This window comes from Bombus flavifrons, chromosome 3 (assembly GCF_040668555.2).
Source record: "Bombus flavifrons isolate JBK064 chromosome 3, iyBomFlav1_principal, whole genome shotgun sequence".
Lineage (NCBI taxonomy): Eukaryota > Metazoa > Arthropoda > Insecta > Hymenoptera > Apidae > Bombus > Bombus flavifrons.
Genome location: NC_138444.1, coordinates 17,240,855 through 17,268,488, shown reverse-complemented (window position 1 = coordinate 17,268,488; position 27,634 = coordinate 17,240,855). Strand labels below are relative to the sequence as shown.

The window sequence follows — 27,634 nt, the reverse complement described above, 5'->3', positions numbered from 1 at the left end:
ACTCACGCCTGTATGTACGTATGTATATATGAATGTGCACACGTAGCAAATGAAGCGACAGCTGCGAATAACTGCGTTGTCGCTATTGAATGTAAACAATCACTGCATAGATGGTTATGAATTGGCCGAATTGCCCGAAACGCGACGATATTTCGCACGCGGCCGAATAACATCGATCCTTGATCCAAAACACGGCGGGTTCGAATTTTTCCAGGGTTAGACGTAATCACGTAAATCTGTATACCGAAGAACAAAAACCACAAAAAACAAAGAAAAGACGAAAAGAGAAAAAAGAAAATAAAATTTAGAAGATATCCAACTAATCGTGTATATCGTCGATACGTTAATAGCAACCTTGTGTCCCTGTTTCTATTTACCGTTACATGCCATTGCACTTACATGTACATACGCGTAACAATGTATACTCGAAACGAATTTAATTTTCTTTCTATAGAGTTTGGCTTTTTTCATGTAACAGGCTGAGTGGAGTAAATGTACGCATCCACTCGATAATACAACTATCGCGAGTTGCTCTCAAGAGCATTTTTTGCAAGTGCACAGACACTGCGTTGAGAGTGATTATCTGATCCGATAGTGTGATCGGATAGCGACTCTCGAAGCAATGTTCACTTGCGAACGATACTCTCGAGAGCAACTGACGATAGTTTCACTCTCGCGTTCACGCGTACCTTGACAGAGATTTTAGTTTGACAAGCTGTATTACAAGCGATAGTATTCGACGAGTTAATAATTAATTCTTTCAAACGGAACGTAGTTTTCTATCAGCCAGGACAATATACCGTGAAGCACGTACCGTCGTTAATGTATGCGTAACACAATGACTATAGTTTTTATTTAAAATTACTTTACGAGGTACATTTATATATACATAAAAAATGTATGACTAATACATTTAAGCTTACGCAATATGGACATATTCGTACACGTGCAGTAACGTAATTGTAACACTTTTTTTTCCATTTTCGTTCTTATACTCTGCGAGTTCAATTTCTTATTTCTTGTTCATTTATTAGAATCAGCTTTCGATGCGAATTATCAACGATTTACATCTAACTTGTATCGATTTTCTACGAACGATACCGGAATGTTGCAAGTCCCTTTGGCCGAAACAAATAAAATTCTCGCAAAAATGTCAACAACAAGTTCCGTTACGACGATCGCCATACACGATCCCGGAATCGATAGTCGAACGAATCGAGTTCGGTCGAATCGAGTCGAAGTTGATAGAGTAGAGAAACGGTCGTCTCCATGTTGGCGATCAAACAGTGATCGCACGAAACAGATATAAAGAGGAGAGAGTGGGTCTAGAACGAGATAACGCGCAACTTTGAACAAAGGGAAACGAAATTCATATAAACGCGGTGCAAATCGCGGAGACGAGGTTTACAAGTGAACGGAGAGGACGAGGAAAAAAGGAGAAGGACAACGAAGGCGGGAAAAGAAATGGGCTCACGGGCCGTAAAACACGGGGAAAGCACGAGAGACATAGGAAGGTGGGAATTGGCGACACGAATCGACCGAAAAGAACGTTTCGCGCTCGATATTTTCGAAATTTTTGGTAAAAATATGGGACGATACACGACGAACACTTGAGATTCTTGCGGACACATAACATCCAATATACACATGTATTTCTTGTACTCGACGCGCGCATACGCGCTTCTTTATCTCGCGCATACTACACAAGAGTCTGCGTGCTAAAATCTTTGATCCGCGCGATACAATGTTTGTCACGCTAAACCGTACGTAACGTTACATAGAACGTATGGATTGGCGAAAATGATCGGTCGATAGATTCGCTCGCATTCTCCGTGTTCTCGTAAAATGCACGGCACAAAAATAAATGCTCCTATTTCGATTACATATATTCTCTTTCTCCTTTTCCTTACACGCATCTACGCATAGCTACACGCGCACACACACGGACGCATGCATTCTTCCGTTCTAATCGTAAGTATAACAACGTTACACACACAGTCTCGCGTACGCTTGTACATCTTCAATTAACTATATGCTTCATGAAATTTCTGCTTTTTACAAAATATCACAAAAATCACACCAGCCTTTGTTCGCGACAAAAAAGACAACCAAATATCGTGCTATGCCGCTCGAAGAAAGACGACCCGAAACGAAACGCCGTCTTACGATGAAAACACAGAACGAATCGTTTCGTTTTTCCGCGTAACATCGCTGCGCACCTCGTGTCTGCTTTCGCCACCGCGAACGTCGTCGCTTCCGCCCCCTGCCCTCGATGCATCGCTTTAAAACGCGCTGTTTTCCATTTTTTTTCTTTTTTCTTTCTTTTTTTGTACCGCGACTCCTCGATTCGCCTCGGCCTCTTGGCCGTTTTCAAAAACTCTCGTAATATTTGAATGGCAATCTCGCGGAAAGTGTACGATCGACGAATTAAACGTGAAATCTGGATGGGTAAGGCGAGGCCGTGTGAACGCGCGCTATCGCGCGTTTCTAGGGCAACTTTACGCGAAAGCGTAGAAAACACTTAAACCTACTGTCTTTTAGATTTAGTCGAGAAGCTAGTTTCGCCCGATCTCCGCGATTTCTGCTCCGTCAAGCTACGCTAGACAAACAACGTGCGACAGCGAAGCGGAAGAGGTGCAGCGAAAAAGGCTCGCTTTTTTTATCGTTGATCGTACGATACGGCGCGTTGGCGACACCGATGTCCGTGACAACGGCAACGATGACAGTGGCGGCGACCCCGGCTGCGGTGTCAGCAGCAGCTGCCAACTCACAGCTCACAGCGGCTTCGTGTCGGTCGTCGCTCATATTTTATAAAGAAGCGATGCGAACGCAACGATAGCCTCGTGACTATTTCGAAACACGATCGACGAGCAGCTTCGCGTCTTTCTTCATTTGGCGTCATCCTGTTCCATTGGCTCCTCGGAAACTTCTCGGGAATGTTCTGGGGTAGTCCTGAAACAGGAATGGCTGTAAGTAATCGGCAGAAAATGAGAAGACGAGCACACCTCGAATTAGATAGATAGATTTACGTTAAATTGGTAGGCTGCTGCATCGACAGAGAGGCCATCGCGGAGACCGTCTCGGTTTCGTCGCGCTCTTTCTGTCCAGCTTCGATCGCGCTCATCGACACCGTGTGCGCGTTCAGCTTGACGCAAGGCCAATGAGACATCTGCGTGTGAAACGATAAAAGATAAAAGAAACGCCCGACCAGAGGTCGAAGAAAGCAACGAGAAGAAGGAAGGAAGAAGGAATAAGGAGAGAGTCGCCAAGTGGAAGATGATCGTACCTGCACGGCGATCGTCTTTTGCAGCGTGTCGACCGCGTTTTGACAAGGTATCCTCGTCAATTCCTCTTCCCGAAGTTGAGTAGGTTCGTCCCCGAGCAGAGCCCGAACGCATTCTTGGGCGGAGTCGCAAATCGCGGCCAAATCGTAACCACCTTCGAGAGCGAGAACAACCTTACCGTTCGCCAGTCCGAGCAACTGTTGCGTCATCTTGCCGAAGCAAGCGGGGCTAACTTTGTAGCCTCCGAGGGGCGCGGGATGGCCAACGGCGGCGTCGAATCCTGCCGAGACGAGGACGATGCTCGGATCGAACGCCTTTGCGATCGGCATCACGATCGTACGAAACGCGGCTAGATACTCCGCGTCACCCATCGGAGGATTCAGCCCACCGGACCAGGCTACGTTCACGTTGTAGCCCAGACCCTCGCCAGCCCCGCACTCGGTCGGTCCACCGGTTCCTGGAAAGAAGTTACCTTCGTCGTGCCTGTGTATCGACATGTACAGCACCCGTGGGTCGTCGTAGAACATTTGCTGCGTCCCGTTCCCATGATGCACATCCTAAACAGAAGGTAAACTGGTCGAGTCGGCGATTCTCGTCCAGCGGACTGACCGCGTATCCCGAGCACGAGTTCGCGTCGTCGCGATCGCAATACACGCGACGAGCAGCTAATAAACGGAGGAAAACCGACGACGAAAAACGAGAAAGTGAAAGAGTAGGCTAGGTTGTGGCTCTTACCCAATCCAGGATCAAGATTTTCCTAATATCGAGCTTCTGCTGAAGCAATCGAGCAGCGATCGCGACCGAATTGAAGAAGCAGAAACCCATGGCCTGGTTGGTTTCGGCGTGATGTCCGGGCGGTCGTACGACGGCGAAACCGTTCTTAATGTCACCCATGGCGGTTTTAAAGGCCAGATCGACGACACAACCGACAGCCATTCGGGCGGCCGGCGCGGTATTCAGTTCGTTCCACGTGGTGTCGGAATCGACGCCTACTCCGCCGCAGGGCAGCCGCACGAAACTCTTGATCGGTAGTTGAGAGAGCTTCGATACGTCCAGCTTTTGTCGGTTCATCGGATTCGTTCCTGCGCGCGACAGCACGTTTTACTTCACTTACGTTTACGTTGCGGAAGGCGGCGGCAGAAAGTGGCAGAGAGGAGTGCAGGGTCAAAGGCGGACACGAGGATGAATCGGGAACGAGGAAACGAGAGAACCGAGCGTCGTGTATGGGAGACGCGCGACGGCGGAGCACACTCACCGAAGAGAAGAGCGTGAGCTTCGCTGTGACACGTTTGAATCTCCTCGAGGGTGGCTTTGCGCGAACGTATTCGGTCGCAGCGCTGTAGCAGTCCTGTCTCCGAAAGCCGTGCCCAGACGCTCTGCAACCTGCCTCCGTGCTCGGGATGACCACGAACCGTTTCGCCGCAGACACAGGCGTGCTTCAACATTAACGGATCGTAGGCCAAACCGGTAGTGGATCGATGGGAAGAAGCGCGCGCGAACAGATCACCGGTGGTGGCTTGGCTTCCCTGAGGACCTGCGTCGCGCGCTAAGCAGACACAAAGAGAGAGCGTGGAGCAGCGTACGATCGTGGTCGCGTTCGATGAACGAGGTAACGCGGCCGCCCTAAAGGCGAGCAAAGGTAAAGGAATCACGGGCGGTCAGCTTACTCAAGTGAACCAACGGACTGGACAGCGCTCTGGACAGCGGTCTGGCACTCGGCTGACTGCTCCTGCTGCCGCCACCGGTACCGCTTCCGCCGTAGGCCGTCGACGACTCGTTGGATATTTGCAAGGTGTGTCTCATCATCAGATCTCTCTGCTGCTGAAGAAACTGTTCGCGATCCCGTTGTTGTTTCGAGATCTCGCTCTCTTCCGACAAGTCTTTCTTTCCCCCGGTAAGATCTATCACCTCGGCGGACTCGTCGTTCTCCGGTGCTTCGTCCAGCTGATTCGCCTGTCCCCGAGATCCGACACGCGTCAGCACCGTTTGACGAATCTGCTGTTTGAGGTAGTTGTGCGCCTGCTGTTGATCGTGCAGTTGCTTCTCGGCCAGGTACTCCTCGTAATGGGTCTGCGGCGCCATGATGCCACCTTGCAGCATCGGATGGCCCAACGGCAGAGGCGCCGACTGAGTCCTACCTGTGGGAACGGAAGGAGCGCGACCAAGGGACGCGTGAATCGGATGCCACGTTGGAAATTTTCGGGAGGCGCGCGGCGATTCCACCTTGGGATCTCACCCGTGCCAATGAGAATTGTTCGCGCGTGCCAGTTGTTCGGCGTCGGCCGATACGATTCCGTCACGGTCTCTGCGGAAATCTGACCGGAGTCTAACACGACGATCGCAGGGCAAGAGAATCGTCGGCAGTGCGCGAACGATGATGGCACGCGCGCTGTAAAAATCGGCTGCTAGCAAAGAAGAGAGAACATACTACCTAAAGGCCGGTGACCAGCCTTTTGCAGCCTCGCATGCGCTACTTGCGTGTCGGTGATGGGAGCCGTGGCGGTCGCGGTGCCGTAAACCGCTGACGGGTGTTGCCGGTTCGTTATCGACGGGTGTTCCATATTCTGCATTTGTTTGTGAACGTAACCGCCGCTCGACGTAGCGTCTCCTCCCTCGATCACCGTCAACGATGGATAGAAAGGCAAGGTGCCAGGCAACATTTGTCCGGTAAGCGGCATCCCTAGTCGCGCGGTGAACGCCGCGCGTACCTCTGCCTCCGAGACGGTGGCCAATTTCGTACCGGTCTGCGAATAGAGACGCGAAAACCAGCCACGTTGTCCTTTAGAGAGCGATCGGCGATCACGTTATAGGATCGACGGCTAAAAGACTCACCGTACTGGAACCGGATGGAACGTGAGGTCGCCCCAGCGAGATGTTGGGCATGGACGGTGAACTGAACAACGACAGATCCGACAGGCTACCTTGCTGACTGCTGCTGGTCAATGGACCTCCGTAGCCGGTGTTTTCCGTCTCCTGCGAACGAACAACGAGAAAGAAAGAAAGAAAGAAAGAAAGAAAGAGAGAAAGGGAGAGAGTCTAACGCTTCTTCGCGTATACTCACCTCTTGGATGGCTGCCGCTGCGTTGGCTGCCGCGGTGGGGCTCGCTTGAGAATTGTTTACGGTCGGTGGTGAATTAGGCCCAGATTCCGGATTACTGCTAGAATCTGGAAAGCGTTCGATGAGCGAGCGGCGATGAGCGTGGCGAGGTTTGCCTGCAACTCGTCGCGTACGAGACTGGAATTCGGGAAAGCGAACGAGCAACCTGTCCCCCCTCGGCCTATCTCAGACCCGTGGTGCCGCTACTGTCCCGAATTCCTTCGCGCGAAAAGGGACGCATCGCGCCCGTCGTTTCGCCTTCGGTTCGCGTTCTCCATGTTCGTACGACGCAAGCGCGTGCGAAACGGGGATGCGACGCCGAGGCGAAACGAGAGGAGACTCGGTCTCGGAAACGTAATGTTAATCGGTAACGTTTGTTGTCGACATGCTGTTACTGGACACTGGCAAAAAGGCAAAAATCAACGATCGATTAATCGAAAACACGGGTGCAACGAATTGTTTGCTAATGCTCACGCAGGAAGAGTCAATAACTCGACGATTAATCGAACGAATTTCGATTAAGCTCGATCGAAGGACGTACTTGCTAGCAGTGATTTCCGCTTGAGGTGCGACAGCAGGCGATCCTTCCGGCGTGCCATCAGGGGTGAATTTCTCGACGCGGCCATGTTCCTCTCCACGCGTTGCTTTAGTCGCACCTTCAGCAGGTTCGGCTCCGAGGCTGGCCAATTTTAGCCAGGGTTAGTTGTTGGTCGTCGTCGTATCGGGCCGGAGAGTAGTGTAAAACGATGGCACAGGGTTCGGGGAGCGGACATCGAGGAGGAGCATTGGGCGATCGCGTGGAAGGAGGAACGAGAGAAAGAAGGACGCGAAACGACACGACGTGCGAGCGTGTCCACACGATCCATCCGATGACCCAATAAATTCCACGTCTACGAATATCCGTAGCGAGCGTTACCGACGCCACCAAGGACGCTATTATCTTTTCACGAGACTCGATCTTTCTTCTTTCGGGTCACGATCGCTCGTCGGATCGTCGATCGTCGACAAGCTCGCAATCAGGACAACGGCGGATGATCGTCGATCGGATGCAGGGGCTACGGTTGTCTCTGCCTTTCTGTCTGTCTGTCTGTCGGTCTTTGCCTCTGTCGTGTGTATCTTTGCGTGCGTGTTCGTCCGTTTGTTCGTACGTTTGTCCACAGGCAAGATGATTGAGACGGGGTGGGGGTGGGGGGCGGGGGGCGTCGCAAAAAACCATGCTTTAGTTGAGGCATTCTACTATCGTACATAGGCACACATAGAAAGAGACTACCTTCCACCAAATATGCTTATCACTCGACAACACGGGAATTTATAGTATAACAACGTGTATCGGCGCGTGGTCGCGCGTACGTACCTGTTTTCCGAAGAGGAAAATCATCGGCGAACTTTTCTTGCAGCATCTGTGGCATCCGGTAGGGATGCGAAGCGTTCGCCGCGCCCGCCGATTCCGCCGATTGCGGTTGCAACCTGACCAACAAATTCGCGGCTTCTTGTTCAATCGATTCCAGTGTCGTTCGCTCGGTGGATCGAGCGATCGAGCGATCGACCGTTCCATCCAATCGTATCGCTCGGCTCTTCGACTCGAGCTCCGTTACTCGAGTACACCCCCTGCGGCATCCTTGGCGGCTGGGGTGAGTGAGTGGGTGGGTGGGTGGGTATGTATAGCGCGGTATCGTCGAAAAGCGTGGCGGAAATAGAAACGACGGAATGGGAAGCGGAAAATGGGATGCGGAGAAGAAGAGAAGAAAGAGAGAAAGATAGTGCACGGTACAGCGACGAGGAAGAAAGCGAAATTGCGGGCGAGCAAGCGAACGGGTTATAGGCGGAAAGCGTGAAATATCGCGAGAGGATGTACTCGAGGAAGATCGACGACAACGAGATCGAGGGCGGCGGGTGAACCCGCGCGCGAGAATCGTCAGTCTCGAAAAAAATCTCACCAGCTTCTGTATCCGGGTGTACCAGGTACGGCCCCGTTCGCAGCGGCCGCGGCCTCCCTTTGCTTCTTGTTCACGAGGAAGCTCTGAAATCGTAAGGTTCCCCTCTCAGCGAACACTCGCGCGCAACATTCCCCCTTCCCTCTTCTACGCATACCATCCCTCGTCATCTATTCATTGCTACCGTTAAACGACAAACCGACGAGAACCTAGCGACGTTACGCTTTCGATCTAATCGTATCTCCCAGCCCTCTCAGCCTGCCGTCTCGTCTAACGTTCGTTCTTCTCTTTAATCTAAAAACCCCCACACCCACCCCCCGCCCGTCCTACCTTCTTCCGCTCCCTTTTATCTCGCCTATCACTTAGCCTCTTCGCGTCCCTTCCACGACGAAAATCCTCTCTCTACCCATGCGGATGGGTTCGGCCCAATACGACCGAGCCCTGCCCGCCATTCAAGTACCTGAAGTCGTTGCTTCACCTCCGTCGAAGCGATCGCACTGTGGTCGTGTTTATCCTTCTTCCTCAGTGCTTCGAGTCTCTCTTTTTCTCTCCTCTGCTCTTCCAGCTGTTTTTGCTGCTCCCAGAGCTACGACAAAAAGAGAAAGAAAAAAAAAAACGAAGAAAAAACACGGGAGAAAAGACGCCTCGTTTCGATCGATAATATGACGGACGGGTAGTACGCGTTACACGACGACGGTGTGCTGGACATTGACGGTAACGGCCGATATCGTCCATTCAAGGAAAAGAGATAGAGATAGAGATAGATAGAGAGAGAAGGGGGGGATGGGCGAGAGGGGAGAGTGCGAGCAACGTCCAACGATAATTTTACCGCAAGAAGGGTGAAAGTGGAAGCGAGAAACGACAGGGGGAAGACACAGCGGGCAAACAGCATAGGAGAGGAGAAGAGAGGAGAAGAGAGAAGAAGAGAGGAGAGGAGAGGAAAGGGGAGCAGAGGACACGACGAAAGTCGAATCTCCAAGGACTCGACGATCTTTCATCCGTCGCGATTTACGACTCCTCGTGCCATCGAGGTACGACGCGCGGAATTTCATTGCTCGCCAGACTAGGCTCCCTCTCCCTCTTTCTCTTTCTCTTTCTCTCCTTTTCGAGTACGTCGTGATAGAGACGCGTCGCGCATCGATCGAGTTTACGGAGGAAACGGAAGGTTCCGCTGGACTTTCGACTCGGAGACGGTTCGAAGACAATGGATCTTGGACGACGGTGGTTCGATACTCGGGAGGGTGATGGTGTGGTTCGTCACCCTCCAGAGAGAAAGAACCGCACGGAACGGTGACCGAGAAACGAAATTGACGAGGAGGTGACACGCGCTATCGAACGAACGAACGAACGAACGAACGAACGTTACGCGACGCGCCGCAACGAACGCGACTTACCTTTAGCTGGTGCATCTGTTGCTCGTGTAACTCGGCCAACTGTCGCTCCTGGGCTTGGTACTGTTGCCGCAGTATTTGTTGCTGAAGTTGATGATGCTGCTGTAGCTGAAAGCACAACCGACGCGTCCAGAGTAACGCTCGAAACGATTTCGAGATTCGTCTTCGTGGCGCGACGCACAGATTCGAGATTCGAATCGAGAACACCGTGTGTACGCGCATAGATGCGCGCGCCGCTACCCGTACGGGGCAACGGTGCGAACGAAATTCTTTTCCATAGCCGTGCAACGTCGCTGGTCACCGCTCGTTTCGCTTCGACAGAAACTTTATCTTCTCCGGTCTCGAGTCTGCCGACGACGCGGCCAGGGGCAATTACAAGTATGTTCGAACCTGTGCGTCGATCGCGTTCGCGCGTCAACCGCGATTAAACGGTGGGAACAAAGAGAGGGATAGGAGGAAAGCGGGATCGTGACGCGCGTGCAATCGTGTAACCACGAACGAGAATCGATTACGTTACCTCGAGTATCTTCTGCTGCAGCACGTGACCATGCAGGCTCGCTGGATCGCCGGAACCAGCGTGATAGCCGCCCGATGTCAAGGTGGTCGTAGCACCAACTCCGCCGACCAGGTCTCTCGGTCTGGACATAGGCGAGCCTGGCGTATCCCGGGCCATCTCTGTGCACGTATATACATATATATACACGCACGCATAGACGACGCGCGTTGTTTCGCGTCGCGGAGCTCCACTTTCAAAGTAATCGACGATCGTGCGAAGAAGCGCTACCGACACAACATCGACGCTGAGACGAGAATATGAAGAATGGAAAGAAGGCGGCAGCGGCAACAACGTGTCTGGTTTCCTGCGCGGAAACGGACACCGCCGCAACGAGCTTCATCGTCCAACGGTCCGTCGTCGCTCGGTCTCGGAATCTCGATAGCGTGTTTATTTTTGGAAGCGTCACGCGCGAAAAGTATCTCGTTCTCTTCTTACGTTCGATCGAGTTTCGATCCAGCGTCGATGTCTCGTCGGACGTTTTCGACGTGCGAAGCAACGGTCCGGTTCGGACACCGCCGAAACTCGTCTTTCGAAAGAAAAACTCGCGCGACCCGACGTTTCGTTTATCGTCTCGGCACGATCTCGATTCGCAGCGATCTTTCTGGACGTCGAGTTTCGAGTTGCATCTCCGCTCGAACGTCCACGAATACGTACGACGAATCGCGATCGCTTCGTCCGTTTCTGCCGTGCTTACCTTTCTGCGGTAGATGCGTAAACGCGGACGCGATCTCAACGCTCCTGTAACCCACGTCTTCTGAAACAAGGCAAAATGCAAACGTTTAGCGGTGCTAGATCGACGATCGCCTGTCCTTTTCTGCTAAATTTTCAAAGTTCTGTAACGCGCGCGCGTTTCTTCCTTTCTTCTTCAACAATTTCTCCCCTTCTTCGTTCCTTTTCCGCTAGCCTCTCGCATCTTCCGACTTGCTTCGTTTTCTTTTTAACTCAATTAATTTAATTTATTCGTCTCATATACGGGAAGTAAAATCCCATTAGAGTACAAAGAATCGCGTGTAACGTAATAGAACGCCGAAGCGGCAACAACATAAATACGTATAGGGAGAAATATAAGAAAATTTATGTTCGTATTCCATTCGCGTTCTCTTTACACACGATTCTTTGTACTCTAATGGGATTTTACTTCCCGTGTACGAAACGAATAAATAAATAAATAAATAAATAACTAAATAAATTGCTCGCGCGGCTTGGTAGCTCGAACGTACGTACGTACGTACGTTCGTTCGTTGAAACAGGATCGATGTACGGTGGAGCGTGTGCGCGTAAACAAGCGAACGTACGAATTCGAGTGGATTTGGGAATCGGATGGAAACAGAGCGAAAACAGAGCGAAGATGAGCGCGGCGCGAGTGCGAACCAACCGAGTCGAGACGACGAGCGTCGAGTTAGCGGGCGAGCAGAGGTCACTGTACGCTGCGAGAATTCCTTCGAGTCAAGTCCAAGGTTAATCGCGGAGGAGGGCCGTTCCTCCACGGGCTCGCTCTGCTGTTCACCTTTCTTTCCTTCGTGTTTCTGTTGCCACAGCCGAAAGGTACCGACCGCAATTGCGATCGCCGTCCCTTCCAACGCAAGCTCGTATTTCCACGTATTTCCGCGTATTTACACGAACCTCGCTGCGTGCCATCCGCTCTGCCAAAATTCTTCGTTAAATCGGTCGATTCGCAGAGCGGAAGCGCACGTGTGTCGCAATCGTGGTCGTTCGAAAGGAGAACACGTTTCAAATTTATTAATTCACCGACCAGCCTCCGTCGCCTTGTGATATCGTCAGCCGACACCACGATCACAGCTGCATCGTATCGGTCAAAGTAATTGCCATCGATCGCGATGTACGCGTTTCGATAACGTTTGCTCGTTCGCCGACGCTTAGCGCGCTTCGTACATTTCGTAGGAGCGTTCGTCCGATCGAGACGGTGGTCGTGATTTTACGACAAAAAAAGAGAAGGAAGAGGTAAGCGAAGAAAAGAGACGGGACGAAGAAGAGGAATCGCGGTATCGACGCCTCGCCGCGATGTACCGTTATTATTAGCGAGCGAATGTCGGTGTGTAGGTCAGTTGAGTAGCTGGTGTAAAGAGAGGAAAAGGTGACCGCGGTCGGTTCGGCGAGACCAGCGCGCAGGCGGTGGTTCGTATTTTGCTGGTGCTTTCGTAGTTTAGAGCGACTTGGTCTCCGTCTTGCGTTCGATCGGACGTCGGCCGACCGAGCAGCGCTCGATAAATTGAGATCGCCGGCGAATCGGATGAGGACCGAGGCGTAAACGCGTGGGAGAAAAGGCGAGCTCGAGCGGAAATTGGAGTGCGCCGCGTTGCGTGCCGTTGGTTCGCCAAAGGGATGGGGGTCGGTGCGAGCGGGACAGGAGGCCGAGAGCAAAGAGAGTCAAAGTAAGTTTTTACTCGTGTTCCTGGCCGGTGGCCGACTAGCTAAGATTAGACGAACGTTCGCTATATATAGGATGACATTTATATACGCACCTACTAAACGCGACGGTACACGCGCCTCCCCTTTCTCCTCCGCCGCACCGCTGCTCGCCCACACGCACGCACACACGCAACTTTCTCCGTTCGTCCCTACGTTCTCCTTTCGACGAACGTTCGAATTATGTTTGGTCCGCGTCACTTTTCCTTCCAACGTGTCGCAGATTCCGTAATACGTAGCCGATTGTTCCGCGTCACTCTATTCTTCGTCCGACGCGTAAAGTGGAAGCGCGACCGCCTATCGTACGCGTTGCACTAGGCGACGCGCGTTAACGCGATCGCGCAACGTACTTGCCTTTACCGATTGCGACTATCGCGTTCAAGCGTCGATCGAATCGCATCGAACGCGCTGATCGAAACAACGCCACGCACGCACCACGTTCTCGGCACCTTGGAAACGACCTAACACGATCGTCCCGTGCCGTTCGATTTACACGACCACGATAAAATACTCGACCGCTCGAAGCGTCGAAAAACGTCCGGTGGTATCTTGCGTCGCGAGTAAAATTCAAGATTCCGCGCGACACTGGCGTTTGTTACGTACCGCGTGAATCGAATGGCTGTGGGCGCTAACTCTGTTCGACGGGATATCGACGCACTTGAGCAATCTCTGCCATCCTCGTAATTATTCGCTCCTCGGTTACGCTCGAACTTCTCTTTTCCTTCTTTCTTGTCTTCTATGCGCGCGGTTGCGTATATTTTCTATTAAAACGAGCAACAAAGCTAAGAAAAAGGAACGAAAGAAGAGATCCGAAGGATCGTGGTTTCAACAGGTTGAAGAGACAGAAGAGGGCAGAATCTACTGGTAAAAGCAGACGACGCTAAACGACGCGACGCGAGACAACGCGATCGTACGAGTGTGACCGCGTGGGCGTGTACGACTCGTATGTATGTGCTACGTATTTCCTCGAGGCGAAAGACCAAGCAAGAGGAAGGAAGACCAATGACCCCGTAATGAAAGCGATATCGGAACAAGGCGAATCGACTCGGCGGTGGTCACAGACCGACGATAGAATTAGACTCGCTATCTCTGTCCGTGTTATTTCGATTGCTTATTTCTCGAAAAAAGTGTTTGGTAACGCGGACGGATCGATGTCTCGTTCGCCACGTTCCCCCGCCTTGTTTCTCTTTCGTTTGCGTTAGACGCGCGTAACACGCGATCGTGCAAAAGATCGCAACGACGTTTCACAGGTTTCAGAACGAAACGGCGAATCGGGTCCGCGGTACTGGCTCGTTCGCGTTCTAAATTGAACTCGTGACTTCGTCTAAGTGGCGAGAATGATTCGCAGTGACGTCAAGCGTGTTTCAGTTTCTGCTCTTTGTTGCGACGGGTTCGCGAATCCCGACCGCTCGATTCATTTCGAGACCGTCGTACGCGCGTTTGCAAGAATTCGTCCGATGCGAGTAACCGTCGTCTCGTTCGTCGCGCGTAAACGCGCGCAACGGTCGTTTTCTTCGAGATCCGAGTTGCGCGATTTCGCGTCGCTTGAATATACACTGGAAATCAAGTGAAAAAGAAACGCAGTAGAACGCGCTGTTGAAGCCAGGAAACGCGCGCGCGCTCGCTTTCGCCCGCGATCTCCCGCAAATGTCAGTGGAAAAACGATGAATCGTGTCCGCGCGGCGCACATGCGTGCTAACGCGCGACGCGGTGTTGACGAGTCTCGCGAACACGAACAAACGCGATTCTCCTTGTTCGTCCGCATCGTTACGCCGGAGTTCGTTCTCCCGTTGCCTCTAGCTGTGACGCGAACGATATTCGAAAGAGGTCTGAAAACTGAAAACTCTAAAAACTAGTTCAACGTCTTTCTCTTCTCTCTCTCTCTCTCTCTATAATTTCAATTACGCTATGGTAATGCTCGTGCACGGACGCGTTGGTTCTTTGTCTTTCCCTCCTTTTTTTCCCTCTCGGAGACATTTCCGTTCGATATCGCCTGGACGGTACCAAACACGAGTGACGGCAAAACGAGCATCAAGTAACGAGGACTCGCGCGGAAGAAACGATAACACTTTCAATGGAACTGACGAACGTCGATCGCGGCAGCGTTGCCTTTCGTTTTGAAACGCACAAAAACCCGAGAAAACCGAGAAGATAGGGGGGGGGAACAGTGGAGAGACGAAGGACGGGAGAGGGGAGTGGACGGAGAGAGAAAGACAGAGAGAAAGCAGCCAACGGGACAACAGAAAGTTACGGCAGCGATGCTAGTCGCTCGCGTCGTTACAAGCTAGGCACAACAGGTGTCGGTCGATTTGGAAATGGACTTTGAATCGCGATACAGGATACAGGCTGGAAATCCCTCGACGGGATTTTACTACGAAGCGTTCGAAACGATCAACGTAGAGCAAATGGACAGGAATGGAAAATACACGACAGGGAGCAAAGAGAAGAGAACTTTGCGTGAAACGCGAAACGTTCGAATTTCAGCATCGGATTTTTAGGCCGAGTTCCGATAAAACAGCGTTGATCGTCTCGTGACACGCGTCGAAACCGTTTACCAACGATCGTGTGACAAAAAACGGAACGCGGAGAAACCAGAGGGGAGACGATCGAAAGGACGATGCGGAGAAAGAGAAGCGGCGGCAAAAGCGAAATACATAGGACGAGAAAAGAAAAGAAAGCGTACGTAGGCGATCACGCGTGACCACGCGTCGCTAAAATGCACTTTTCTCTCGAACGAATTTATCGTCGCTCTTCCGAAGAACGTTCACCACGTAGTCTCGTGCGTTTAATCGGCTGGCTGCAGCAGCATCGCGCGCACTATTATCACTCTTTGCACCAAACGAACACAAAAGCCAGCACCGTAGCCCGAATTTAACGGCAACCTGATTCGCGAATCCGCTTGCATAGCACTTTAAAAACACGGATAAACGCGGACAACCTGAAAAATAGTGGCTTACGTTTTATCGAAGATAGGCCATCGAGTCGAGCGAATGAGTCGATGCGTCGGTAATAGAAACACCGTCGATGACGGTTACGGTGACGGTGACGATGGCGATGACGACGGCGATGTCGATATCGACGTCGGCGACGATGACGATGACAGCGACGACGGCGACGATAATTTCGGAACGACGACGGAACGTAGAGACTGGAGCGCGGATTTGCTGGAGCGCGCGCGCGCGCATGTCACGGATAACGAGAGAGAACTGCGCGCGCGGTACGCGCTACCGTTTCTTTCGCGATTCTCTCGCATTCTCTGAGGGTGTCGCGCGCACACGATGACAGCGCCCTGCCTCGCGAGACTCGCGAATCTCGGCTATTTATAGAGACCCGGTATTGTTGCGTTCAGACCACATTTGTGTTACTCGCGTGAGCGCGCGCACAGCGTCGCCAACGTAATTGTAAAACTGCCTCGTTCCGTGCCTCTCCAGTTTGCCGCCCACTAGCTTCTATACCACTAACAGTGGCAGCAGCCGCCGCCGCTGCCCTTCTGCCGCCTTCCTAGCGCATTTGCGCGTTGTCTCTGTTCTCCGCTGCTATACCGCCGTGTTACCGTTCCCTCCCTGCCAAATTCACCGTCTCCCCTCGTCCTTTCCACGTTGCTTCGCTCCGCCACTGCTCTTCCATCGCCGAAACTTACACTCGCCATCGTTCTTCGCTCGTTTTCGTCGCACCGCGACCAGCCCGATAAACTTTGCCGACCTGTCCTTCCTTCTACTCCTTTCGCCTGCTTCCCTTCTTTTCCTTGCATTCTCCTTCCGCGTCGATCGAGGAAACGATTACCTTCCTCCAACTCGATCCGTCTTTCGCTTGCTCGCGTAAACAAAACGTTCTAGACGCGAGGAATAGATCGCGACGCTGAATTTTCAAAGGCTGGAGGACAGCTGGATGGCTCGAATCGAGACAAAGCGTAGCGATGCGCCTCGTATCGCTTCTAAATACGCGCGCGATTAGGAATTTATTCTCGATGCATCACGTTCCGCTGACGCAATTTACTCGTCCGTTACGTGATGTATAAGATTTTCCGGAATGCCTAGCGCGATTCTATCCACGGAACGATTCGCTGGGAAATCTATACAGACGGAAATACGGAAAGCTATCGACTGCGAGACGAGCGCGACAGATTTTCGCGCCACTAGCAGGTGGTGCGTGCAAACGGCGATACACGTGCGATCGACTTTCCAAACGTTCGTTGAACGTCGATCTTTATACCTGGTCGTTTTTCTTCGATTCCCGAAAGGGAGACAGGTCCGTAAGACTGGCGAGAGTCACGAGAAATCTACTTTCCGAAAATAGGAGACAAGGTCACCCCCTTCTTGAATCATCTCGTACCGTTCGTTTGGTCGCTCCACCCCAAAGCTCGAACGCATCGATCGATCGAACGACGAGCCCCGATAGCGGAACGGTGGTCGTTACGTTCGAGAAAATCCGTCTCTCGCAATTCGTCGATCATCGTTCGGATACGGCAGGAATTCGTGTCTCGCGTCGATTCGGTTCGCATCGGCTGTACGACGAGTCGGCGAAAAGAATCGATTGCCCGTAAGGTCGATTCGCTCGTCGATTCGTTCCACCTTGCAGGCAACATCGCGTCAATGAATGGCCGCGTCCATTGTTATTTACGATCGATCGATCGAGTTGGAGGTGGACGGGCAGCGAGACCGAGAAGGAGGGTAACAGCCAGGAGTGGCAGTGTTTTGAATTTTTCTAAAAGATGGCGCGTGCTAGGTAGCGCTGCTCGTGACTCCAATCCATCCAGGGTCTCTCGTCACTTGCCACTATTTATAGACGACCGCTCGATATGATGTACCGGTGTTATTTTTAGCGGCTTACCTAGCTACGGCCCTTTCACCCCTTCGAAATAGCACCGCGGTAGACGCGAACGAGAAGGCTATTCGTTACGCGTCCAACGGTCCAACACCGACCACGATTCTTTCGCCTCGACATCCTCGAAAATCGCTTTCTGTCCTGTTTCTTTTATGCGACGCATGCAGGCGCGTACGAGATACGCGCGATACCAGATAGTTAGGTAGGTAGGTAGGTAGGTAGATAGGTGGGTGGGTACTCTTGGAACAAAATAGCGACGCGGCAAACAAATTTCGCTGGAATTCGTATCGAACGAGAAAACGTTCACGGTCTGGTTCACGTACGCGCGTTTCCGAACCGACATTGCCGCGTATCGTAATTACACGACGATACCTGAGAGACGTTTATTCGTGTAGTGGATCACGTAACTCGGTTTAATTACGTGTTGTCGCAATTACACGGTAAACCAGCTTCCGCTTGAAATAGCTAAATCGATACGAACGTTCGGAACGTACGTGGTCTGGCCGCGACGTCTTGGTCCGATATTATCCCGATTCCTCTCGAATCTCTGCAACTGAACTGGAACGACCGAATACCTCTCGAAGCGACAGGAGATGGACTTGCGTGTTCTTGTGTCCGCGACAGAAACCCGTCCGTCCGCCTAATTGTAACAGAGAGAGAGAGAGAGAGAGAGAGAGAGAGAATTCGCTTCGTAGGTGGTCTCTGGACGGTAATACGCCGTATGGCGTGCTAGGACAAAAATAGTGGCGGTCCCGTTCGAAAATACCAGCTGCTAAAAATACGAGCAAAAATAAACGTCTACACGTGCAAAAACACGCATTAATATTCGCTGTGCGTCCGACGTTCGTGTTTTCGTGCCACTAGAGGACGATGAGCCGACGGAGGAGACGAGGAAGGAAGAAAGGATGGGACTAGGAGGAGCCGCGTGATCAAACCAGGCGGAGTGGTTTGGAAAAGAGAAAGAGAAAAGCCGTGAACCGTGACCCTCGTCTCTGCGCCGGTGTCTTGCCAACGTTACCAGCGTTATGTTGAGCCGCCGCTGTGTCGCGTGCCCTTTGCTACAGGATCTAGAGGTCCGAGAGAAAAGACGGTCGGCGCCACGAGACACCGGGAATTCCGAACACGGAAGGCCGATCTTATCGGTTCACCCGCTCGGTATTTTCAAACTGTCGTAAAACGTATAGAGCAAGTCCGCCAACGCGTTGGCGCCACCCCGACAGGCTGTAGCGATGCTTCAACTGACTCATCGGAAACGAAAGCGACGGCGACGTCGACGATCGTGATCGCGCCGTTGTCGCCATCGTCGTCGCCGTCGTTGTCTTCGTCGCCGTCGTCTGACATTACTGGACGAATGAAAGAAAAAAACGACAAAGAAAAGAGAAGAAAAGAAAAAAGACAATATTGCGCACGATCTAGGAACGCGAAAATGCAAATGCGACGCGCGCACGTACACGCGTATGCAGGAAATTAGAGACCGAGAGGTGGTCGACAGGTTGGAAAAAGAGTTAAAAGAGACGAGCCACTTATAAATAGATGGAGGATGACCTTTGCACGGATCAACGTTTACTTTTATAACGCGTTATTAAGCTAGGTTATTGGTTGTATCCCACTTGGTCGCTTCCTTTCGGGCAGATGCCACCGTTCACGAATCTGGGTTATGTTTACTACCCCCTCCTGATTTCTGCAACTCCGCGAGTACCTTCCACGAGGTTTACGCGTGCACGAACTTTGGCGCCTCCTACGTGAGCGCGACGCGACGCCGCAAGCATTTTCTCGTCTGGAAAATACACCCTCGCTGGCGTACGCGCTGCACCGCGCGTCTCGCGGACGGAAGAGCAGAGGCAAGCAAACGCGAATTCTCGACGAAGAGAGAAATCTTTTTTCTCCAACGAGAGAGATACGACGACGGGAACAAAGTTTAAGAGGCCCGGCAGAATCTGCTATCGCGTAAGCTAAACCGTCGAAGAAGCGGTAACCTCCGTTCACGTAGCAACTAGCTGTCGCGATAAAAATAGAAATAGCCATGGCGATCGATCGGTGGTCGTTTCCGTTAGGCTGTCCAACCGATGAAACCTTTTTTTTTTTTCAACATGAATTTTACGATCGAATCCTATCGGATCGGAATCGTGATGCGCGGAGAAAGGCACGAGGATCGCGGAATATCGTCGAGTGTACGTAGCTGGTAAATGCGAGGGCTTTGGAAAAATCGATGCACGAAGCTCGGCTGAAGGGCGACTGGTCGGCGACGGGGACGGGAATGTTGGCCGCGTGTAAACGATTGAAAACTCTCGTAGTGAGTATCGAGCAAGCAGCAGCACCACCCACACCTCCGGAATGGAGAGCGTTACGGCGCGACAAAATTAGCACGGGCACAATAAGCGATCCCGCCTTCGCTCGGAAAAATAGATTTGGCAAACTACCAAAACTCGGCTTTGAATAGATCCCAAATATATGGATCATCGTAGTCTTTTGCGTTCCTTCTCGCGCGCTAACCATCGCAGTGAAAGCGACCTTTCCTCCGTGAGCGCGCGCAGAACCGCGATCTTTGCGCAATCGGAATGACGCTCGTGACAGTTGGCCTCGCGATCGACTGGTCGCGTCCACTTAGCCGAACCACCGCGGAAGATCGAGTTATCGAACGCGTGCCCCTACGCCGTTCACAAGCAGCACCCTTGGTAAACGGCAATCCGAGCAAAAATAAACGAAGCCGGTGAAAATAAACGCGAAAGACGATTTTACACGCGTGGCTGTTCGCCGCCGTAGTCGTTGTTGTCGTAGTCGTCATCGTTGTCGTCGTCGTCGTCGTTGTCGTCAACGTTGCCGAGCGGATGTACACGCAAACTTGGATCGAACGCGATCGATTCGAACGCGACAAACTCGATCGCGCAACCGCCTGACCGCCTCCCTGGCGACCTCGTTCCACCGACGAGATCGAAACTGGACAAAGGTGCGCCGACTAGTTTTTACCCTCGTTTGGGCTCGTAAAACGAGCACGCACCGTCGCCGTCGTCGTTTAGACAGCGATTCATTTTTCAAAAGGGGCCGCACGGTGAACAGATAGTCGCGAGGCGGCTGAAACGAGCCTAGCGCGCGCGGAAACAAAGCGCATCGATTAGCGGGTTGGTTAATCCAAGCGTTGCCGTATAGCCCGTATATACCGTCGTATCGAAGCGCGACGAGCGTCGCTGGTATAAATAGCGCGGTTCGATACGCTCTTTGATAACAACCACGCTCTTTCGTCTCTCCATCCAACGAATCAATCTTTCGCTAACGCGCGTTTCGACTCGACCACGATATCAAAGACAATAACGGTTTGTCGTGGTGATGGATCGATACGTAGGTATCTATTATTAGACTGCCTCGGTCGACACGCCGATTATCGCATCCGTAACGTTATCGCTCGTTCGTCATCTCGTGGACGGTCGCGTCGCAACCCTTTTTACCGATGCGCCAGAACGCGAACGTGAAATTAGCGGGGTTAAGTCGGCCGCTGTCGAACGAGAGTCGAGCGACTGGACGCGGCGGCGCGATCGATCGCGTCGTATTGCTTCGGCAAAAATCTCGAGAAACACGATGAAGGAGAATCGCGCGTGTAAACACGAGCTGTGTTGTTTGCGCGGCTCGTCCTGTCGACACAGCTGCTGCGCACGAGACAGCGGGTGTAGGTCCGATTCGACGTAAGCTCGGCAATATGCGCGCATGCATAATGCCAAGCATAACCGAGTAGTTTATTTATAACGTCGCGGAAATACACTCGACACCTTTATTGTAAAAGGTTGTGTAACGTGGCTTACGTGTTGCGTAACCGCGACAGAAACTACACGTTCACGAACCAACCGACCAACCGTCTCGCGTCCCTGCACCGCGCGTCGAACACGACGGGCTGCGATCGCCGAACGACGCGAACGACGAATCGATTTCTGCGCTTTACGAGCGTGGTTCGCATCGTTGCGCTTTACGTATCGTGTATCGCATCGAGTTACACGAACAAATGGCTCGCGCGACAACGGACGAGCGCGATTTGCGAGTATCGATTCGTCGTTCGAGAGTCGATCGCGTCTATTCGAGACAAAGATGACGGCGATAATCGGCAGAGTCGGTCGAGCTGTTTCCACGGCCTGTCGTAAATTTAACGGCGAGAGTCGATTTCGTTGGTCGTCCGATAGGAGAAGGATAAAGGCGTGGTTCGGATTTACCGCAGCCACGATCGGAAGCTGCGGCGTTGTACTTTATTTTCTGAACGAGTCGTCGGTGAAGGCGTTCGGGGGATTAGAGATTAGACCACCGAAGTACCCATGGGCGTTCAACGGTACGTTCAAGGCGTTCGATCACGCCGCTCTGAGAAGAGGATGGCAGGTTTATCGAACCGTGTGTCACACGTGTCACAGTCTGCAGTTCGTTCGTTTCCTTGACCTGGTCAACGTAACGCACACGGCGGAAGAGGTTAAACGGATCGCCGCCGAGTTCCAGGTTTCTATCAGAGTTAGAGCGCCGCGGTGGTTGACCGACGCGGCGCGGCGCGGCGCGACGCGATCACCGTACGTTCCGGCGTAACCGGTCGTAACCGAGCGAACGTTTTCGATCAGGTGGAGGACGGCCCCGACGATCGAGGCAACTATTACACGAGACCGGCGATGTTGTCCGACGCGATACCGTCTCCGTATCCGAACGACGAAGCGGCAAAAGCCGCCAACTATGGCGCTCTCCCACCGGATCTAACTTACATGATTTTGACGCGCAGAGGCGGCCTAGATTACGTGTTTTCCCTGTTAACCGGATGGATGGACCCTCCAGCAGGGGTAACTCCGGACGAAGGCCAATACTTCAACGTTTACTTTACCGGTGGATCTACCATGATGCCACGAGTACGGCGCATTAGTGAAATCGCGATTCGTCGAACGCGCCTTGTCCCACCGTTACTTATTTTCCACTACCGTTGCTTCTTTCAACGCTTTCGCAGATGTTCTACGAGGGAATCGTCGAGTACGATGATGGCACACCGGCCACGGAGTCGCAATTGGCGAAAGACGTGGTAGAGTTTCTAATGTGGACGGCGTCTTCGGAGCACGACACGCGAAAGATCATGACGCTGAAATGCATGGGAATCCTTCTGACGCTACTGGTGTCCGTCGTCCATATCAACAGACGAAATTGGTCGCATTTGAGAAGCCGTCGCATAGCTTACGTACCAAACGTCATCACCAGAGAACCTCGACATCCAACGTCTCCGTTCGCGGACAAATACGGCCGAGGAAGTAAGAGAAGCGGCTCGTTACCAAACTGACACACGCTCGTCGTGTTTTTTACCGTTGTAAAAAGTTCGATTCGATTCGACGCAACGATAAAGTTGCACGCGCGTCAAGACAGGGCCGAACAATTACGGAGAAACGAGGAAGAAGAGATTCGGTTGGATCGAGTTGGGTCGCGATGGAATGGGTGGGTCGGGTCGGGTTGGGTCGATTCGGTTCCGGTTGGTAGCGCGGGCGCAACATGTGCCACCGATAATCGTTTCGCAACGCGCGGCCTTGACGATGCCCGTATGCTCGATCGGGCCGTCTAAAAATAGAAAGCTCGAGAAACCGTGCAACAAACGTTATACCAGCTCTTTCTCTCTCTACCTCTCTCTCTCTCTATCTCTCTCTTTCTCATTCGCACGAGCGCTCGCGCGCGCTCTGTCGCGCTCTGCTCAGCTGGTGGCTTCGACGATCGACGAATAATAGATCACGGATCGCGAATGACAGATAACGACGGTCGCTGATCTACGATCTATTTCGGATCGAGAGATCCCCGCTGCGTTTCGAGATTTATTTTTACTCGTTCTTTCTTGGACCACGTCGCGCGTCATCTTGCACCCCTCCATTTTTCTCGCTCTTACGCGTAACCGCGTACCGAGCGAGTAAATTCCCCTATCTCTAAAATAACCGTGATTTCTCGAAAGTATCGACTTTGACTTTCGTTGCTTCGCTCGCCCATCGCCCCCCACCCCACCCTTTACCGTACTCGGCTTGTGTCGCGGTCTCGTTTCGTTTCGTTTCGTTCGGTTTCGTCTCCGCTCTGGTCTAGCCTGGTCTAATCGTGTCACATCGTGTCGCGTCGATGATCTATGCGCACGTACGCGGCTCGTCTCGGCGCTCAATGGCAACAAGTGCGATCGCGGAAGAGAAGGGGTGGCACGGATCGAAAATATATACCAAACGATGAATGAACCTACCGCGTTGACGTTGAGAGCGCGCCAGCGATTTCGCGATCAACCGTAAGAAGCGAGACGGCTATGGTCGAAGGATGCATGGGCGGCACGAGAAACGATAATACTTGACGATTACTGTCGTTGTTCGATATGTTCGAAGCCTGTTACGATTCCCATACAACCGATTCGCACCGACGCGCGAAACGAAAGATCAATTTTACCTCGATGTCGCTCGTAATCGAGAAACACGGTACGGCTGGTAAGACCGGCGAAGAGGCCATTTGTAACGATGGTTTCACGTTCGTGACCGATTCGAGGAGAATTTTCGTCTCGAAGAGAATGGATCGCGCGCGCGCGGTCCTATCGCTATCGGTCGAAAATCAACGAAATAGACCAGAAGAACGGTCAGGGGCAAGAACGGTCGAGACATTGGGATCGACTCGATGACGAGGAATCGTTCGTAGTATTCGTCACCTTGACTATTATTATTACGGTGGAGGCTGCTCGTCGTTATCTTCGCGATCGTTTCCCACGCTGCTAGAATATCGCCAACAACCACAATCACGGGTCGCGTCGATGGTGACCTCGACCGCATCGCTTCTCGTTCTCTTTATCCGCGTTTATCGTGAGTCGCAAATCGCGAGCCGATCCGAAATTCATCGATCACCGTTCTTGCCACTCCAACGTTGAAATGATATTAAGAACCGGAAAATCCAGTTCAAATGTATACGTGTCTACGTCGAAAACTTACCTTTGGTCGCGACGGCGCTTGCTCGCGCTTGTTCGCTGGACATTCTGTTTCCTCCAACATTCACCGAACCCTGCATTTACCGTCAACGCTGCAACGTCGTAACTCTTTTCTGTCTTGGTCGCATGCGTTTCCTGCAACGCGAACAAGCAATTTTTTTCCTTTCTCTCTCTCTCTCTCTTAAAAACAACTATGGCACAACTTGCTAGAGCGTACGCGATCGTCGAGTTAAAAACTAAAGGGTAAGAGGAAAAAACAAGGATTGTCTCGAAATAACTTTATTCAGAAAATCAAGTTTTAATCTTTTTGATCCAGTAGTAAAGAAGCAATGCTCGATAAATTTAACTGTATTGTTTATAAAGCGAAGTTTATACTTTGATTAGATATCACGAAAAAAGAATGTTAACATAGTAATTACTGTACAGTTCTTGTAATCCTTGTTTTATTGCGTGTTTCGATCCAGTAACGAGTGGACATTCCCTGTTTTTACCCGATACACCAAACCTTTCAAACCGCTATATCTTAATGAGATATTTCGAACGTTATAACGATCGTGATTTGATAATCTTCTGTTGTCTCCTAGTTGTCACAAAACCAAATGTGTTATGAAATTGAACGTTCTTCGTTCTTCTTCGATCTTTTCAACCGTAAACGCGGTAGTCGAAGCGACCACGTGACACGGGCGACGCCGTGATTTTGCCACTCGATCACCATTCTCAACGTGAAATCCAAATTTCTCATTCGATTAGATTTATTTTAGTAGGTATCGTGCGTGGTGTCGTGCGTCGCGTGTCGCGTATCGCATACCGAGTATCGCATGTCGCGCGTACGCTCGATCTCGTTTATCAAAATTTCGAGATTCGCCAGATATGATCGATCGTGGAAGTGAATCGCGATCTCTCGAATGGTTGTCGTGCTTACCGGCTGCGTCAGCGCTATACTTCGATCGCGTTCAATTCGTTCGAGAGGGCGATCGATATCATCTTTGTCGGGCAATACTTCCGTTTCGTTTCATAACAACCAATAGTCGCGAAATTTCTCTATTCGCTGGGAAACGTTGGGAATACTAAAGTTGGCGCGTAACGTATACGTTTCGTTTAGATAGAAACGATCGTTAAATAAATATACCGAACGTCCATGTAAGAAACCACATCGATCGACTTGTATTCGCGAGTGCGCGTACCCTCGCGCGCACGCACGACATGTATACACGGCATTCGCTAAACTCAACCGAATCAATTCGAAGACTAGAAAGGATAGCGAATAACGTGGATAAGGAATACAGAACGAATAGATATTGGTATTTCGAGTCGGGCATGGTAAACGAAAAACGTTAGCTCGCGGAAGCGCCGAGATATAACCTTCGGTTGAATTAAAAGAAGGCAAGAACGTTTGTATGCACGCCAAAATCACATGGAATGGAACGACTTCTTTGTCGAACAGTGAAAATCGTTTATGTAGAAACAGCTGATAAAAAAGAGAAAAACGAGACAGACACACATACACACATACACAAGCTGGCCCGGGTGATGCTAATTTAATTTATCATTTTCTAGACTTTGAAAAGGATTAAACATTTCCGAAGATTTTAATTTCGGAAATCGAACTCTGTGTTTGAGGAGCGGCATGCTCGACGTTCAATCGCGGTTACGATGAAAATCGCATTGGTATTAGTGTCGGTATTTGTAGCTCGTGAACAAGTCCCGTGTCAGTGTCCGTGACAACGATGATGATGATGATGGTGGTGGTGGTGATGGTGGTGGTACTGGTGCTGGTGGTGGTGGCGATGGCGGTAGTGGAAGTGGACATAGTGGCACTAGTGGTGGTAGTGGTGGTGGCGGTACAGTGGTAGTGGTAGTAGCGGTGGCGATGATAGTGGTCGTGTGGTGGGTAAAGAGCGGCGGTAGCGGTAGCGGTAACAGATCGAAAGTCACGAAAGCGGTCACTCGCTCTCATCGGCAAAACGCTTCGATCTCCCAAAATGGAAGATTCGATTTTCGGATGATCCGAATCGAACGATCGAGAGATCGAACAAACTATGCTTAGAGACTGGTATCGCGTACAATAAATCATTTAATTGCTAAACTACGAATACATTTTGATCGTTCGACACGTGGCAAAAATGCGACGCGTAGATTCGTGGAGAATGTTTTACTCATGTATGTATGTATGTGTCAACGAGAGAGAGAGAGAGAGAGAGAGAGAGAGAGAGAGAGAGAGAGAGAGAGAGAGAGAGAGAGAAACGGGGGAGGGGGAGGAGAGATAGATGAGTATCTGTGTATGGAAGCACGCGCACACATATGTGCGTGAGTTCGTGCATGCGTGCGTGCGTGCGTGCGTGCGTGTGACGTGAAGGCAAGAGGAGAAAAGATACGGAAGATTGATTGTGGACGGAGAAACAGCGAGAAAGAAGAGAGAAATAGGGAGGATCGAGAAAATTGGAGAAGAAATAGAAAGAAAGAGGAAAGAAGAAAAAAGAGAAAAGGAAGAGGTGGAGGAGAAGAAGGGGGAGGAAGTGGAGGAGGAGAACGCATCGAAGAAGTAGCGAAGAGAACAGCCAGCAATGGTCGGTACCGCGCAAATCCAACACCAAGACTTACTGGCTTAACGCTGCCACACCTTTGCGAACCACGAACGTAACCAATGTCTCGCGATGGCACTCGGTGTAATCTCGCTTTTAGTATGAACACTCGAGAAAAACGGCGAACGCGTAGAAGCAAGAAACGCTGATCACTCGCGAGACACTCGCGATACGCCTTACACAGAGCGTATATGCATGGCATGTACACACACGAGAAACATAAAAACAATGCGATCGCGCTGCTACCTCGACGTGGTTTGTTCAACTATAACGGCTCGTCCGATTATTGCCAGATGCACTTGGTTACCTTGGTAGCACGCATGCGTTTCGTGAGACACGAGGAACGCGTAAATTGGATTCCGTCGAACGACGTGTACCTCTTGGAAACACCTTGTATACACAGTGACACCGTTCCACGCGTACAAATTGTCGATTAAACTTTCTACGATTGCTCCTCAACGCTTCATCACTCCTCGCGATTTCACGATGTCGTCGTCTAGCTACTTGTACAAGCTATCTCTAACCTACAACTTCGCGGATCGTTGCAGTCTTGCCAACTACCGCGACTGCTGTATCTTGAACGGCCTCGAACGCGACAAGGATTA

At 51.5% G+C, this 27,634-nt stretch overlaps 2 protein-coding genes across 15 annotated transcripts; one reads left to right on the top strand and one right to left on the bottom strand.

The window, feature by feature from the left end:
• Window positions 1-825: 825 nt before the first annotated feature.
• HDAC4 (histone deacetylase 4) lies at window positions 826-27,572 on the bottom strand. 14 transcript variants are annotated; one of them, XM_069109514.1, is made up of 19 exons: window positions 27,049-27,571; window positions 24,452-24,582; window positions 18,008-18,153; window positions 10,957-11,016; window positions 10,224-10,381; window positions 9,710-9,814; window positions 8,776-8,901; window positions 8,319-8,401; window positions 7,736-7,848; window positions 6,923-7,060; window positions 6,346-6,449; window positions 6,117-6,257; window positions 5,716-6,028; window positions 4,952-5,422; window positions 4,540-4,830; window positions 4,020-4,366; window positions 3,287-3,841; window positions 3,030-3,169; window positions 826-2,952 (listed from the first exon to the last, which is right to left on the bottom strand). In XM_069109514.1, exons 1-19 carry the CDS (start codon window positions 27,229-27,231, stop codon window positions 2,889-2,891), a joined length of 3,669 nt encoding a protein of 1,222 aa, XP_068965615.1. In that variant the 5' UTR covers window positions 27,232-27,571; the 3' UTR covers window positions 826-2,888. The 14 variants fall into 14 exon arrangements, with proteins under 14 accessions (XP_068965615.1, XP_068965614.1, XP_068965618.1 ...); XM_069109513.1 differs by having other exon boundaries at window positions 5,713-6,028; window positions 27,049-27,570; XM_069109517.1 differs by having other exon boundaries at window positions 5,713-6,028; window positions 27,337-27,570.
• On the top strand, window positions 21,206-22,772 carry LOC138177982 (uncharacterized). The gene is given in 3 exon segments (XM_081833725.1): window positions 21,206-21,983; window positions 22,100-22,436; window positions 22,471-22,772. Coding segments are annotated over 3 exon segments (1,035 nt in total). The 5' UTR covers window positions 21,206-21,587.
• Window positions 27,573-27,634: the final 62 nt, after the last annotated feature.